This window comes from Poromitra crassiceps (genome assembly GCF_964638095.1).
Source record: "Poromitra crassiceps genome assembly, chromosome: 11".
In the NCBI taxonomy this organism is placed as follows: Eukaryota; Metazoa; Chordata; class Actinopteri; order Beryciformes; family Melamphaidae; genus Poromitra; species Poromitra crassiceps.
In genome coordinates, this window is record NC_139643.1 from 6941158 (window position 1) to 6956867 (window position 15710).

The 15710-nt window shown below is 40.9% G+C and overlaps 1 protein-coding gene across 1 annotated transcript; it reads left to right on the forward strand.

Annotated features, from left to right (window-relative positions):
• Positions 1-4096: 4096 nt before the first annotated feature.
• Positions 4097-9055, forward strand: LOC310784801 (uncharacterized protein; the record flags this gene model as incomplete). Its single annotated transcript, XM_083645845.1, has 4 exons — positions 4097-4414; positions 5458-5533; positions 6176-6294; positions 7816-9055. 4 exons carry the CDS (start codon positions 4097-4099, stop codon positions 8146-8148), a joined length of 846 nt encoding a protein of 281 aa, XP_083501971.1. The 3' UTR covers positions 8149-9055.
• Positions 9056-15710: the final 6655 nt, after the last annotated feature.

The window sequence follows — 15710 nt, forward strand, 5'->3', positions numbered from 1 at the left end:
ACACAATGAAATAAATAAAAACGGCAATTAAATAAATAAATCTATTTATTTATTTAATTGCCGTTTTTATTTATTTCATTGTGTTTTTCATTTATTTCATGGCGTTTTTATTTATTTCATTGGCGTTTTTATTTATTTAATTATTTATTTATGATTTAATTTTTGGACCAATGTACTTGAAAAGTCATCATGAAATAGATAAAAGTGGTCATGAAAAGTCATCAAGAAATCAATAAAAGAGGCAATGAAAAGTCGCAATGAAATAAATAAAAATGCAATGAAATACAAAACCCAATTAAATAAATAAATGCATTTATTTATTTATTTAATTGTGTTTTTATTTATTTAATTGGGATTTCTATTTATTTCATCGTGTTTTTATTTATTTAATTAGGTTTTTATTTATTTCATTGTGTTTTTGATTTATTTCATTGCATGTTATATTTATATCATTGAGTTATTTATTTATATCATTGTGGTATTTCATATATAATTGTTGGGCCCATACGCTTCCATAGATTAAGACCCCGACCCGCGTCCCAGAAGCAGCCGCTCACGGATCAGCCTTCCTACTCTGTCTGCAACGTTGCCTGCGGAAGGGTTGATCACGCCCAATCCGCTGCAATAGAGTTAATGCTACACCGCAGTATTGTAAGGCCCTTCGGTGCATGGAGGGTCTAGGCCCTGTGTGGGTGACTCCAGGCCGGGCTCCTCCTACGTCTCACCAGACCCTCCCGGGGAAAAGGCAATCCTACCATGGGCAGAGAGGACACCTCAAGAAGGCCTGTGTGCTGCAGGATGGGGTGCTAAACCCATCCCGTACCGGGTGCCGTCTCTCCGACCGTCAACTGTCTCTCCAGCTTGTCACCAAACTATACTTGGTTGTCACCTAGTCTATTCCTAAGTGTCACTGACCAGGGGAGCCAGGATTCTAGATTTAAAATACATGCTACAGCATGCGCTGGGACACGTCATCAGTGATGTTAGCTGGGGACAAATAAACTAATAAAAAAAAAATATATATATATATATATTGGGGCTGCACGATAAATTGAATTATTGGAATTATTTGGAAGTTTAAATCCTTTCACTTTTATATCCACAGGTTGATGACAAATGAGGTGATGGCAAAGTTCAACATGAAGGGGGGGAAGGGCAAGCTTGCCTTCCAAAAGCTCCGTCTGTTCAATGTCGTGACAGGTAAAAAGCGTATATCATCACTCAGTGTTGTCTAGTGTCTATTTTGGTCGTTTAATGGAAACCACCAGAACAGCACAGTACACAGCAAAATCTGTGGTGTGAATTAGTGTTAATTTTTCAGTGAAAATTATTCTGAGTTAATGAGTGTTGATTTGGGTGTACTTTGCACACCTGCAGTGTTTAAAATCGTCTGTAGGTAGTGCTATCTGAGCGAGTTGAGGGTGGACACCTGGTTGAGTCAATTTCACATCCGGTCTGGTAACCTCCATCTTTCTTTTCCGAAAATACACTGAACCATTAGCAGCGATTAGCATGGCTAACGTCTACAATGTTTTGCTTTATCCCTGTAAGACCCACGGTTGTAATATTACAACATTTGTATTTTATAAAAAAAAGGGTATAAATCATTTGTTTTCTTGTTCTTTATTCACCTAAACATCATCATTGGATCCTATTGTTTAGTCTTGCAATGCTATTGGCCAGGATATTTGCATATAAGTACCCCCCACAGGGCCAGGACACATCACAACTTCAAAATTGTTGACGGAGCAACAACTCTCTTTTTCACTGGACGGAATTCCTCACAAAGAAGTAAGTAAAATGCCTGTAATATTTTTTTGGGTGATCATTAGAATGTCTAGAACATGTACATATGTTATTATTGTGAAACATATCCCCCAAAAGTAAATTAGAGCATGTTTTATAGAGGTTGCTATTTTACAACGGTGGGGCAGTGTGGTAGCAAATATCCAGGTGGTACTGTTAGTTTACATACCTGGCTAAGGGGAGTCTTATAGTTTTCACAAAACATTTATACAGTTATATGTGTATTTTCCCCACATTGCATACCAAAATATATATATAGTGTAGGCCAGGGGCGGTTCTAGGCCGTTTTTGGGTGGGCTTTAGCCCACCCAAAAATAGTCTCAGCCCACCCAAAAAAATAGAGGCAAAAAAAAAGTTTTTTTTTTTTTTTTTTTTTTTCCCTCTCCAAATCCATGGTGGTCATTAGTAGCAGTTTCTGACTACACTCAATGCGCTGTGTGCGTGTTTCCCCCCCCCCCCTCTATGTTCTTAGGGTGGGCTGAGACAAACATTTAGGGGGGTTCAGCCCACCCGAAAAGTTTCTAGAACCGCGGCTGCGCAGGCGCTCCCTCCTCCATCTATCTGCCTAATCCCACATCACTTCACACAGGTCACACACAGTACAGCAGCGAACTGGTCCTCCACAGTCCACACAATCGTTCTCCCCACTCATGATCAATGAAACTGTGAGGTGAGCATTGAGCAGAGTCGTTAGTAGTTACTTAATTAGCGCATATTGATATGCAAATTAGCGCGTAACGTTGTTTCGTAGGCTAAACAAAAGAACTTGTGGCTGTGCCTGCCAGACAAACAGGTGGACTGGAGGAAGGTAGGTAGGCTACCATGGCACCAGCCAGCCATGTCATGCTAGCTTGCAGTAAAGTGGGTGTAAATGGATGCAATGTTTTTTGAGAAACATATGGGCATAAGTGACAAACATATTTTCAAACAGGTCCCTTGTTATCTGAATGAAATTAAGCCCTTCAGAATCGCAAGTGGCTCCTTTACACAGCCTGTCTGATGTGATGATGATGATAGCTTAACATGCGTGCATGGCATGCTATTCCCTTTTCTTTCCTTCTTTCCCTATTTTTGCACGCTGTGGTGGTGGTAGCCTACCAACTTCCAACCAGTCAGATCTTGTTTTTTCCCACAATAATTTCATAATACCATTTGTAATGCCACCGTTGTAGTGCTGTTGTTCAAAATTAAAGTACATTTTCTCAGATTTATTGGTGTCTTTCTAGTCACACAATTTAATAGTCAGTGTTTCCCATACACTGATCTATTTGTGGTGGTACACCCTACATAGATTTTGACCCCCACAAATACTGCCACATATTAATTTCAACTAGTTGACTGCAAACTCCTGCTTTAGTGCTTACAGTATATTATTATCTTGTCGGAATATTATTCCAGCCAATAAGTTAGGAAGTTCCCTTTTGATATAATTTTACTTTTGTTTTGCCTACAAAGCAAAATGTTACTTTACTTGAAACTCCCCTGAAGTGATTTTGGTATTATTTATGCAAGCATAATTCTACCATATAGAACCTGTATGCAGAATATATATAGTATATATAGGGAAACAATTATTTTTTCATCGCTGTAAAACCACAGAACGGTAAAGAAGATATTGATGTGTGTAGTTCTTCATAGATCTAGTCTCTTCATTTTGATCTCAAAGTGCGCCAGTTTGATCCATTTTTACTTGAAACTGTACAAAATTTTCTTCCGGGGGGGCATGCCCCCGGACCCCCCTAGGGGTTCAGCGGTCCATCACCTTTGGGTGGGCTGAGCCCACCCAAAGCTCTGATGCTAAAACCGCCCCTGGTGTAGGCTATATGTGCATTTTTACTTTTATTTCTAATTTCCAATAATATTTGTAACCAATTGTACTCAAAGACAAATATACTGCATACAATCATTGCTTACAATGTTTTAGTAATCACTTTCAACAGATCAGTTCCTACTTCTGTTTGTAATCATGTTTTAGTTGGTTTAAGTTAGTTCCTGGAGGATTCCATGTGGTAATTGTTCATGTGGGGGTTGCACACATAGGACCATCATCATTGTTCATGTGAGGGCTGGTGGGGGTTGCCCACTTAGGACCATCATCCCTTTGTGAGGATAAGCAAAGCACAATAGGTTGGCCAGACAGTATTGTGTGACTTGTGAAATGTGTACTGCAGTGAGATGTGTAAACACTACTAATGTACTAAAGTTATTTCTTTATTTTCATTTCAGAATGCCACAAGCAAGGAGAGAGCCTCGCTTCATTGCAAGATACAAGATACAAGATGCACTGGATATGGTACTGAATGGAGAGAGTGATGTGGATATCGACTTCACTGAAACTGATGAAGAGTCAGATGAAGAGGCCTGTGGAGAGGAGTCAAAACAAAACCAACCACCCAGTGAACCCACTAACTGCCCAGTAGATGCAGACATTCAGCCGCCCCAACCGGCCAAACACTTCAGCTCAGAAGAGACAACTGGAAGAGAGTCCAAACCGCGCTCCACCCAAGGCACCACGTCAACACCTGCCATCGGATGTGCACCAGGACCAAGTTGGACATCTCCCACGAAAGACACAGAGAGGGCGCTGCAGGAATGGTGGCTGGTCAGGGTACACCAACTTACTATGCCACAAGTGTGATGTTCGTCTGTGTATTTCAGGTGACAGGAACTGTTTCTGGGACTATCACTGCAAATAAGTGTAAGGAATTGATTGTAAATGGTGTTCAAAGTGATTTGCAGTCACTTGGTGTATGAGAGGGGGGTGCCTGTTACATTTTGCGGAGTAATTAGGTAATTAGGTTTCTTTAGTACATTTATTGTATGTATTGTTTTCATTTTGTTGTTCTTTTAATAAAATCACAATTCTTAAAAATATGGCTTACATTGATGTTATTATTCATAATGTATACTGTTCTGAGGCCAAATATTATTCATAATGTATACTGTTCTGAGGCCAAATAATAAACCATAACCATATAAATTAACCCTTACGTTGTTTTAATGAAGTATATATACATTTGCCATGTTATTCTGACAATGAGTAAAAATGGCCTATAGGAAATTCTGCTACCCGATTGACCCTACGTTGTGATATTACAACATTTGCATAAAACCTTACAAAAACTTTTTTTTTTTTTAAACACTATATTTTCTTCTCCAAAGTACTCCTACAACACCATCAGAAAGGTTGAATATATTTTTTTGCAAGTAGAAATATATCCGGGTCTTACAGGGTTATAAAGGTACGTTTAGGTGAATGTATTTACTTATAAGGGCAAACTCGTACATAAAACAATGTATTAACGGTTAGCGCAATGTTAGCCGTTCAAATGTGGCAATGTACTGTAAAAGCTAGCGTTAGATGCTTATGGATTTGCTAAATGACGACGAGCTAACGCTAGCTAAGACACACGTGAAGCCAACAGCTAACATTACATTTGTCTCGATAGAATGTAATGAGGTGAGCACAATGTTATGGTCGAATGCGTCAATGTAATTCAACGTTAGATGCTCATGGCTTTGCTAGCATTAATTGCTAACGCTAGTTGAATGCACATGTACGGTAGTTTACTTATGGCAGGCCAGACTGTTACAACACACTCATGCTGACGGTGGCCGGTGAAAAGTGTCCTCTGCATTTAACCCATCCAGGCATGTCCTTTCCTCCGAGGGGCAGGCCAGGGGCAGTGGTCGCTTTGCCAGGAGCAGTGGTCGCTTTGTACGCAAGGTAATACCCGTTTCTCTTTCAGTACATGGTGATGTCTCAACTTGCTTCGGGAATTTAAGGTAAAAACGTAGTTAGTAGTGAGTGCATTTAGCTCATAGTAATGTACCTCTGGTAATAGCAGAGCTACAGTATCATGTGGGTGAGAGGCTAATGCTAGCTGCTCCAGGCAACATAGAAAGTCAATTACAAAACCTCTGGCTCATTGTTCTAATCAAACAGACTCAATAGCTTGAGTTTTGTTTCTAGCATTAAACAAGATGAAGCAATGATTCCACTATGCATAGTTGATTGGGGGAAAACATCTTTATGTAGGAAAATAATGTAAAAAGGTCAAGCAAGCTTCAGAATAATTTCGACTTATGGTCAGAATGTTTTAAAATGAAAGCTTTGATTTAAACTTGATAACCCCTGCGAAAACACGCTTTTCTTGAACGTGACTTTATTGCTTTTTTAAGATGATCATTGTATTGTAAACCTGTGCGTTACCTTGTACCATTACTTCTATTTTAAATCATGCTCTTCAAAGTAACCAAGAAGCTCCTTTTTTCACTGTTTATTATATTGTTTATATTCCAAACACCTATGGCTACTGCCTTTGTGCATTCAAAGTAAGTGAATGGCTTTTGTCCTCCACCCCTCCAGACTTGGACAGTGGCATGGCCTCCCTGCTGCTCCTTCTCCATCTCTTGCCATCCACAGGATGGAACGGGGCGAAGAGAAGTCCCAGTGATGCAGTGGACAAAATGGTGCACTTTCACAAGGTATGTCTGTTAAAATATTTTTTATAATAAATAAATTGGCTCGGCAGTGTCTGTCCGTCACAATTTGACCAGCCCGGGTTTACACACACACACCAGTGGTCTGGGAAGGGGCTACAGAGGTCCTTGAATGGGTTTTCTCTTTAACTCATTGAGTGCCAGCCACTTTTGGAGAACGGACGCTCCCAGTGCCAGAGTTTCCGAGCGTTTTCAGTGATTTCTCGAGGCCCACAGAATATTGTGTGATATTACTATGTAAACACCGAACACGCACAAAGAACAAGGAGACTCTATTGTATCATCAGCAAAAAATAGTTTATTGATACCATTTTCCGTTCTTTAGTTATGAGCCGGAGAAGATAGGTTGTTTTCAGCGTTTTCAGGCGTTTCAAATTAGAAGCTGAGTTATTCAGCCTTTTGTGAAATGAAGCATTTCAAGCACATTCACTGACTCTAGCTAATATTTTCTGATGTAGTGACGTGGTGTAGTTGTCATGGTGCCCTGCGTGCCCCACCCCCCTCAGCTGCAAACTCCTCCCCACACTAACACACAGCCTCACGCACCCAGGTCTATTTTCGGAGTGCTCCGTTTTTGTGCGCCGGCTCCCAGCGCGACACGGAAAAGCCAAACCGGACTGCTGAGAATGGTTTGGCTTTTCAGTGTCGGGTGCTGCTTTTCTGGCGGCTAATCGTGTGGAGAAACTATGCAGACAGACAGAGGCAGAGGGGCTCAGTTGTGGGAGCGGATTGACTGCTGTTCGCAGCCAACGCCAGCTGCAGCCAGAGCAATCTATATGGCTCTGACTGCAGCATGAGCGGTTTCTCTTTCTTCACGGGGCTTTTTCCTGCTGTTTTCCGGACCTTTCTCTAATCTGGAGAGCACTGTCGCCACCTAATGAGTCCGTAAAATAGGTTATATACCTTCAATAGCTACAATATTTGTACAGGAGATGCAGGAGGCTTTGATCCACGTCCCACCGTCAAAAAACGCATTTGACGTCGATCGACGTCGTTGGCACTCTACGTCACTATTTACTTTGACGTCGATCGACGTCGTTGGCACTCAATGAGTTAATTGTCTCTGAGTTCTACTATTTCTCATAAAAATTCTGAACCTTGGTCCAAGCCATGTTTGGTCCTTGAATTAGAGGGAATCGGGCCTTGAAAGTTCTTGAAATTTAATTTCAATTTGAAGGTGGTGTGGGAACCCGGGAAATGAATGCCTGCAAAACTGTTTACAGTTTTTTAATATACAACTGATTTTGTAATGGTTGAAAATCATGTGTTCTTTTACCTCGATTTGAAAAACCTTGCACAGGCATTTCTTAATCAGAGTGAGAGTGACATCACCATCACTCAGAGACAGACACACACTCACTCTTACAGACACACACAGACGGCGAAGACTCGTTTTTATTATCACCACACTTTTGACTTCAGGTTCCTTGAGAATTACAGTATAAAGTGTCCCCAATTTTTTTTTTACATGAAGGCTAAATCTGTTTTTGCATTGGTGTTTTTCAGTCATGCCACAGCATCGAGGAACACCTGCGTGTAAGAGAGGGGAAGCAACCATACATCCTAGCAGTTGGCCGAACCCAGGACAAGACTGATACATTCTACATCGTCGTGGACAAACAGCTCATCCCCTGCCAAGCAACCAGCTCCTTGGGGGCTTTTGATGAACTGTTCAAGTCCCACTACGTGTTCAACCTGTCCTACGATGAGGCCCTGATCCAGCTCTACACCTTTGTGCAAACAACAATCTACAACATTGATGTTGCAACAACCCAGGAGACCCCCGCACGAGCGTGTGAGGTACGGGCAAGAATCTTGTCCTCAGGCACATGTGGATAACCAGTCAATTGTTCCGCATCTATCCAAGCACCATGTTCAAGTTAGTTTGTGTACAAGATCATTGTAGGCCCAAGTTTTCTCAACGTTCCGGTTTTAAGAAACATCTTAAAGCTGGTCGGCATGTAAATGTTAGTTTAACTGTCTTTAACTGGGACTTGATCATAATTACCAGTTTAATTAGTTCGCTTTACTTCAACTGGCTCCACAATCCCCCATTTCTCATTGAAATATCTTATTCTTTTAGTTTCAGTATTAAAATCTACAACTGGGTTTTCAAAATTCTCAAATCTTTTTTTCTAGTGTAGCTCTTATAGGATCATCTTTAGGCACAGCAGACAGTATTTCATGCTAAACTTGGGAATGTACTCCTGTAGCAAGTTCTTCCAAATCACTAACAATTGTCGAAACAAGACTATTTGCAACACCACTTCCTTGGAGTTTAGCAATAATTGAAGCACAAATTTGTTTTGTATTTTTTTGATGACTATTTGATTCATTGTCCTCTAAACATTCAACATTAGCTTGAAATGCCTCACCACTTTCAGGAACATCCCTCTCATGAACAGTACTTAAATGCTTCTTGAAACCTGCATATGTACAAAACTGGCGCCTACAACGACCTTGTGCACAAATCAACTTAAACCTGGTGCTTGGATAGAAACTGTGATCAATTCTTAAATGGGTTATCAGCGACTGGTTACCCACATGTGCTTGTTGACAAATGAAACACCAACATTTAGTTGAAAAATCGACATGTGCTTGTTGACAAATGAAACACTTCAACATTTAGTGAAAAATCTCGCGGATTGTTGGGGTCTCATTGGCTGTTGCAACATCAATGTTGTAGATCGTTTGGGCCTCATCGTAGGACAGGTTGAACACATAGTGGGACTTGAACAGTTCATTAAAAGCCCCCAAGGAGCTGGTTGCTTCAAAGACCTCTTTTCCATGCAAGATGATCTTTGGGTCATCCTCACAGTAAACATGCTGAGCATCATTTTTTTCGATCAAACACAAACGGCAGAAATGACGTCCACTAAAAGACTCTGTAAAACCTAGAATTCCGTGCATCTCCAAATTGTCCCCAGTTATCTGAGATATGGTGCCATGAACTTTTTCAGTGGAGAAAGGTAAATCAAGGCCATGAGTCTCCAGTGTTTTGATGTCATTAATCAGAGGCTGTAGAATTGGATCAAAGCCATATTTTTTCACATCTTCAGTATGAAACAGTGCAATCAAATGAATGTTCGTAAGAGCAGAGTTAAAATTTGTTGTTTTGTATTTTCTTGATGACTATTTGATTCATATATATGCGCTTTGTACATCAAATGGCCTGTACATTTGAAGACACTTTGCTTTTATCACATCTTTCTCATCACTGTCAAACACTTGATAGGCATGAAAATGTTAATTGAAATTGTCAACAAAAAGCTTGTTTACAAGGAAGTAGATGTCATGATCGATTAAAACAATTTTTTGAATTCTGCAAAACACAGGCATCTCATCTTCAATTTCACTGCATATCACTAGTCCTGTCCTGTACTCTGTCCCACTGATTTTAACCCAGTTGGTAGAGAAGATGTCTATTGGTACAGCTGCATTCAAGACTTGAGCAAACATGTCATCAGATTTCTATGTGGATACAACTGTTTGAACAATTCATGATGTTCCATTATCAAATGTTTCAAGTGTACAGTCATGCCTAGTGTCACAGATGGAGAAAATACAATGTTAAACACTATTTTCTTTTTTTGAAGTGCGACTAGTTTTTGGATTTCCTTGAGGACTATTTGATTCAATGTTTTCTAAATAACACCTCCAAGGTCGTTTGTACAAGCAGTCGAATACGACCATATAGCAGAGTTATAGGCTGAGTGGTTATGACAGGCGGCTGCCACGCCAGCAGCGCCGGTTCAAATCCTGCAGCACTTGAATATTTATTTTCACCAAACTTTGAGACTGGGCTGTTATTCACACGACCGCTAGAGAGGCACTTAAGGTTAAAATGTGATCTCAGGTCGTATTCGGCTGCTTGTACAAACGACATCCTGGGTCGTAAGATGAGAGGCTGTCTCTAAACACTCTCTGGGCTCAGCCTGCTACTGGTTGCAGTCTCTGTGCTCTGCCTGCTAGCCGGCAGGCTGGTAAACCAGCCGGTCATGTGAACTTTCATTTCGTTCTACCATTTTGTTCTGTAAGCGACCAATCAGAAACATCTAGCAAAACAATGACTGTCTCATTGCCTGTCTGGCTCGAGGCGTAATGTCAACGTGTGTCTAGTTTAAACAGCCATAAAGTGCAGTTATTGCAGAAATAGACTCAATAACACAACAATAACAATTTAGCAGGAGTGTGCAACCGTGGAATTTCTGTGCGGAAAATATGTTTACGCCGTTCTCCCAAGTGGATTTGGGTTTGACTGGATCCAACAGTCAAACCCAAGGAGTTGTCAAGGCGAGTACACCTGCCCAACTTCCGCCCACTGCAAACACTGCGTGAAAGCTTAAGGCCAGATGGTCTGGTAGAACTAAATGAAATGTGAGTTTATGTTTTTGTACTTATTTTATTTTGTATTTGATACTTTACTCACATGTGTATGCAATAATGTTTGAATGTGTAATTTTCCAAAACATGTGCAATGGGTGGTTGGAAAATAAAAGTGATCAGTGATGATTTGTTTTATTTATGCTCACTTGTTCAATTCTGAAGCCTTGACTCAAGGAACAAATCAAAGTCCTAATCTTTTCGCTCTGCTGTAAAAACTTTGCCCCTTCACAGCTTGTTGATCTTTCCAGTGATGGTATTCTGTCAGATAATGTCACAAATTTAAGAGAAACCTGCTTCTGGACCACTTCCAACCTCCTGCTGTGGGTGCCTGGGATAACATGTTTTCCTCTGGGATCAATACATTAAAATCACATCTCCAAAAAGTTAATTTCTAGGTTTAGTTCAACACAATGGTGTATTTTGTCTCTTGTTATGTTGGTGTTTTTTCTCGTCTTTAACTAGGGACAGACACACAATTGGATTTTTTGTTTTATTGCTATTTTATAGTCAGTTCCGTTTGATTCCTGTAGTTGGCGGTAATGCAACATCTTAGATGCCACCCGCCATAAAACCAATCAGAAGAAGAAGGCGCACACATTCTTCCATCCTGTTGCCGCCACACCCGCCACAGGTCAAATCCACCTGGCTGTCTTCTGAATGTTTGCTGTTCTTTGGCTGTCTACTTCATCTTGTATCTGCAATTTTCGCTTTCTAAAGGTGAGGTTATGTAAATATATTTAAGGCAATTAATCGTGCTGTATCTAAACGTGTGTACCAACCAACACGTAAGGTTAGTGCAATTTTAGCCGTGTCAATGTAGCTAATTAGCATCCAATTATTGGATGCTAATGCTAGCTAAAATGCACACGTGTGTGTGTTTGTGTGTGTGCGTGCGCGCATGGCGAAATGTTTCTAGCTAAGATACCTAGCGTTATATATTGTAACTAGCATTAGCCATGAACAAAACCACAAACTATCAACATTAAAGGTTAGCGCAATGTTAACCGTTAGCTTAGTGCAATCTTAATCATCAGGGTTTTGTTAATGGGTAAGGCTTGGTAAAATTGACAACTTAGCATCTTTCTCTCCTAACGTTAGCATTTGTTTTTCGTGGGGCGTTGTCTCAACTTGTCTGAAGGAGTGATTCAGGATCAACATAAGAAGGTTGGGTGTAATGCAATACATTCGTAACGTTAATAGCTCATTTAACCTAGCTCCTTAATATGCTAGCAGGTAGTTTGTCTCAGTTTAGACAACTCTCAACATGCCTGTCATGGAGATGGGCCAGAGGCGCGCATATTAGCTGCTAGTGCATTGCTGCTCTAATCAGACTTTGGTTGATTTTTTTCACATTTTATGCAGTTTCTAGGATAAAACAATGAATCCAGTATGCAGAAAAAGATGTAGTATGCATTTTTGGTAGTTGGGCTTTACAGATAAGAAATTGCTTTCAGCAGTGACTGAGATTCTTTGAAAGTGAAGGCTTTCATTTAAACTCTTAACACATTGAGTGCCAAGGACGTCTCTGGACGTCCTAAAAAAATGTAACGAGGAGTGCCAAGGACGTTTCTGCTGTTTAAGGTCGTACCTAGCCAGTGAGCATGAATCCCTTCAAGGGATCACACGGCGCCACCTTAAACATCGACACGGGAGCTGCGCCACCCACCTCAGATCCTTTACTTTGTGCAGGAGACAGCAGGGAAAGACGTGATCAAAGGGGAAACCGATACATGCTTCAGCCAGAGCCGTATAGATTGCTCTATCTGCAGCTGAAAGTTGGCTCGGCTGCATCCGCGCTCACAACTGAGCTCTCCTGCTTCTATCTATCTCCACACGATTCCCTGCCAGAAAGCCAGCATCCGAAGCCGAACGGCCAAGCCTTTTCGTTCAGTCGCGTTTGGCATTTCCTCGTTGCGCGCTGGGATCCGTCCGGGGCAAAAACGGAGTCTGTGAGAAAACAAACTCTGTGCGTGTGGGGAGGAGCCCGCAGCTCAGAGGTGGAGAGGGGGGGGGGGGGGGAGGGGGGGGGGGGGGCACGCAGGCTGCACAGAAACCACACCACGCCACCACATCAGAAAACACCAGCCAGAGTCAGTGAATGTGCTCGAAATTAGAGTGCAAAAGGTATTCATAAAAGTGACTATATCTTGGAAAGTAAAAAAAAACGACAGAAAACCCTTGAAAGTGCAGAGGCAGAGTTTCAGAGGCTGTCATTTCATAATGGAACTGTCTAGAAACAAAATTTCTTCTTTGGAAGAAGCAGGAGTGTTCAATGTTTCATTAAAGTCCAGCCCTGTCAATATAGCCCTAATAGAAAAAATTCTATAGCTGTTTTCAACTGAATGGAAGTGAATCTGGCACAGGCTGCAGACAATTTTACTGAAGCGCTGTGGCACTCAATGTGTTAACAGTAGTATTGCCTTATTTGGGGCCCATCACAAATCAAGTATGAATCAACGTGTTCAGTGACTGACTGTGTGCAAATAGAAGTATATACTTATCATTTTAATATGTCTTTATTGGAAATGTTTGGCCACTTGGCTGACAGTTTGCATCTGTGAATTACTAGACTTGGAGCAGTTTTGGAGAGATGCAACCATGTTCCCAAAGGTGAAATACCAGGGTACAAAGAAGTACATCAAATTACAACCAGGTTTCACGTATCTTGACTTCATTAATGAAGGTGAGTACTTGAGCTGTGTAGTAAATGGTACTAAGTATCTGCCTTATGTCGTTCATGCACAAATGTAGGGATGCACCGATCCACTTTTTTCACTTCCGATCCGATTCCGATACCTGAATTTGGATATCTGCCGATACCGATATTATGCCGATACCAATATTTTTCTTGAATATACAGTATAGGCAAAGATTTGGCCAATTAAAGTTTTATTTTTTTATATACCTTGCAAAAAGCAGACAAAATTAAGAAAATATACAAGGCAAAGAAGGATACTATTATACATTATTATACAAATTACGGCCAGCTGTGCGCTGGAATTGCAAAAAAAAAAAAATCAATTCCGATCCGATCCGTGAATTAGTGCCATATCGGCACCCGATACCGATATTGGATCGGATCGGCCCCATCCCTACACAAATGACATCACTGGCATCAACTCTCAATAACTGTGAAGTGTCAAATACGGCTGGGTGATCTAGCTAAAAAGTATATCAATGTCAAATATTTCATATCAGTCGATTAGGGGTGCACCGATCACGTTTTTTGCCACCGATCACCGATTGCCGATCACCTATGAGAAATATCTGCCCAACCGATCATCGACCGATCACCGATTACCGATCACCGATATATATATATATTTATTTATTTATTTTGTAAGCAGCTATAGCAGTCTATTATAGAACAGTTTCCATTTTACATATAGGCCTACATTTCATGCATCAAATTGAAAGTGCAGCACATTTTCTTTTTTTCTACATCAATATTTTATATTTTGTAGGCTAAAGGAAACCGCCAACATGATTTTTTTGTGTGTGAGATAATTGGAGCACAAGACTGTGTTGAACTAAATGGCTAGTAGTTCAGTCCAGTTCCCTCAGTTCAGTTTATAAAAGAACAAAACTGATTCCACTTCGGGATTTCCATGTTACCAGTTCAATGCAGTTCAGTTCACTCAACAAAAATACTCAATTTTCCGGGATTTCCCTGTTACACAAGAAAAATAACTTCGACCCAAGTTAACTATTTTATCGATTAAGCTAAAGCGGCTAAAGCTAACCGGAGCTATTAACGTTAGGAGGATACACGCAAATATGGATCAAACACGGACTTAACAGCATGCAAATGCCTCGGTAGGCACCGGGCGGGAGGACTGGAGGTAACTTCTCTCTGCTGAGTCTGCTCATCACCAGCTGATGTGTGTGATTCAAAGACGCAAGGGGTGTGTTGACAGCATGACAGTCTGGTGTGGTGTGTGGACAAAAAATGTGCCTCGCGACCTGCTTGGAGCACTGTGCCACTACGCTCTATCAGCCACTACTGTAAAACACCCTCCCTCCTCCCACCCTCCCTCGCTCCGGGGGAAAAATGTCGGCGATTGAGCCAGAAACACAGTCTGAATGAAATTGAATGTAACGTTCCCAATTCTATGTATTACATTCTAAAAACTTAACGGCAACATTTTGGAAGGCTAAGCCACACAACTAGCTCGTTGTAATCTAACATCATGCTTCAAAAGATGGAGAACTGGCTGTGTTACGACGATGAGGATGCAAAACATGTAATTTGCATGTTTCGTTCCACCCATGTTTCGTCCGCGCTGCCAAATTCAATGGAATGAAACGAATCTTGTAGCCTTGGACATAGTGAAGTGTTTTTGATTGATTTGTTCATCGGACTCAAAACGGTCTCCGCTGATAAGACACGGAGATCTCTGTTACAGGCAGGCGCTACGCCTCCTCCTGACCAGTTTTAAACATTAAAACACCTGCGGCTTAGTCCAGTGCGGCTTATTATGTAACAATCATTCAATTTAGCTGCTGCAGCTTATATTCAGGTGCGCCTTGGCTGACGAAAGCAAAGCGTGTGCTTTGCAACACAATGATATAAACGTTAGAGCACAATATGAAAGTTAAACGATGGACATTGAAGACATGAAAATGGGCTGCCTCATGTTTCTCACGTGCAGCATGATCGGCTATGCGATCGGCGACAATAAAGGAATATCGGAAACAGCAGATCACATATTTGAGGTCCAAATCGGCCAATACAGATTGCGTGCCGATCGATCGGTGCACCCCTACAGTCGATATAGATGATTATTGATAATTAAATGTTTAATGACCTGTTTTCATTATTAAAAAACATGAAAAGAAAATTAGGTTTGCATTTAACCACTTAATTTTGAACTATCTTGTTTTCAAGGCACACATGTAGTAATTGTAATGAAAAACATTTGGTAACATGTATTTCATGCCACTTTTTAGTTAGGCTAATTTAGTTAGGCCACATCCCCCCCACATAACCAAGATACACCCTGCCTTTACCGACA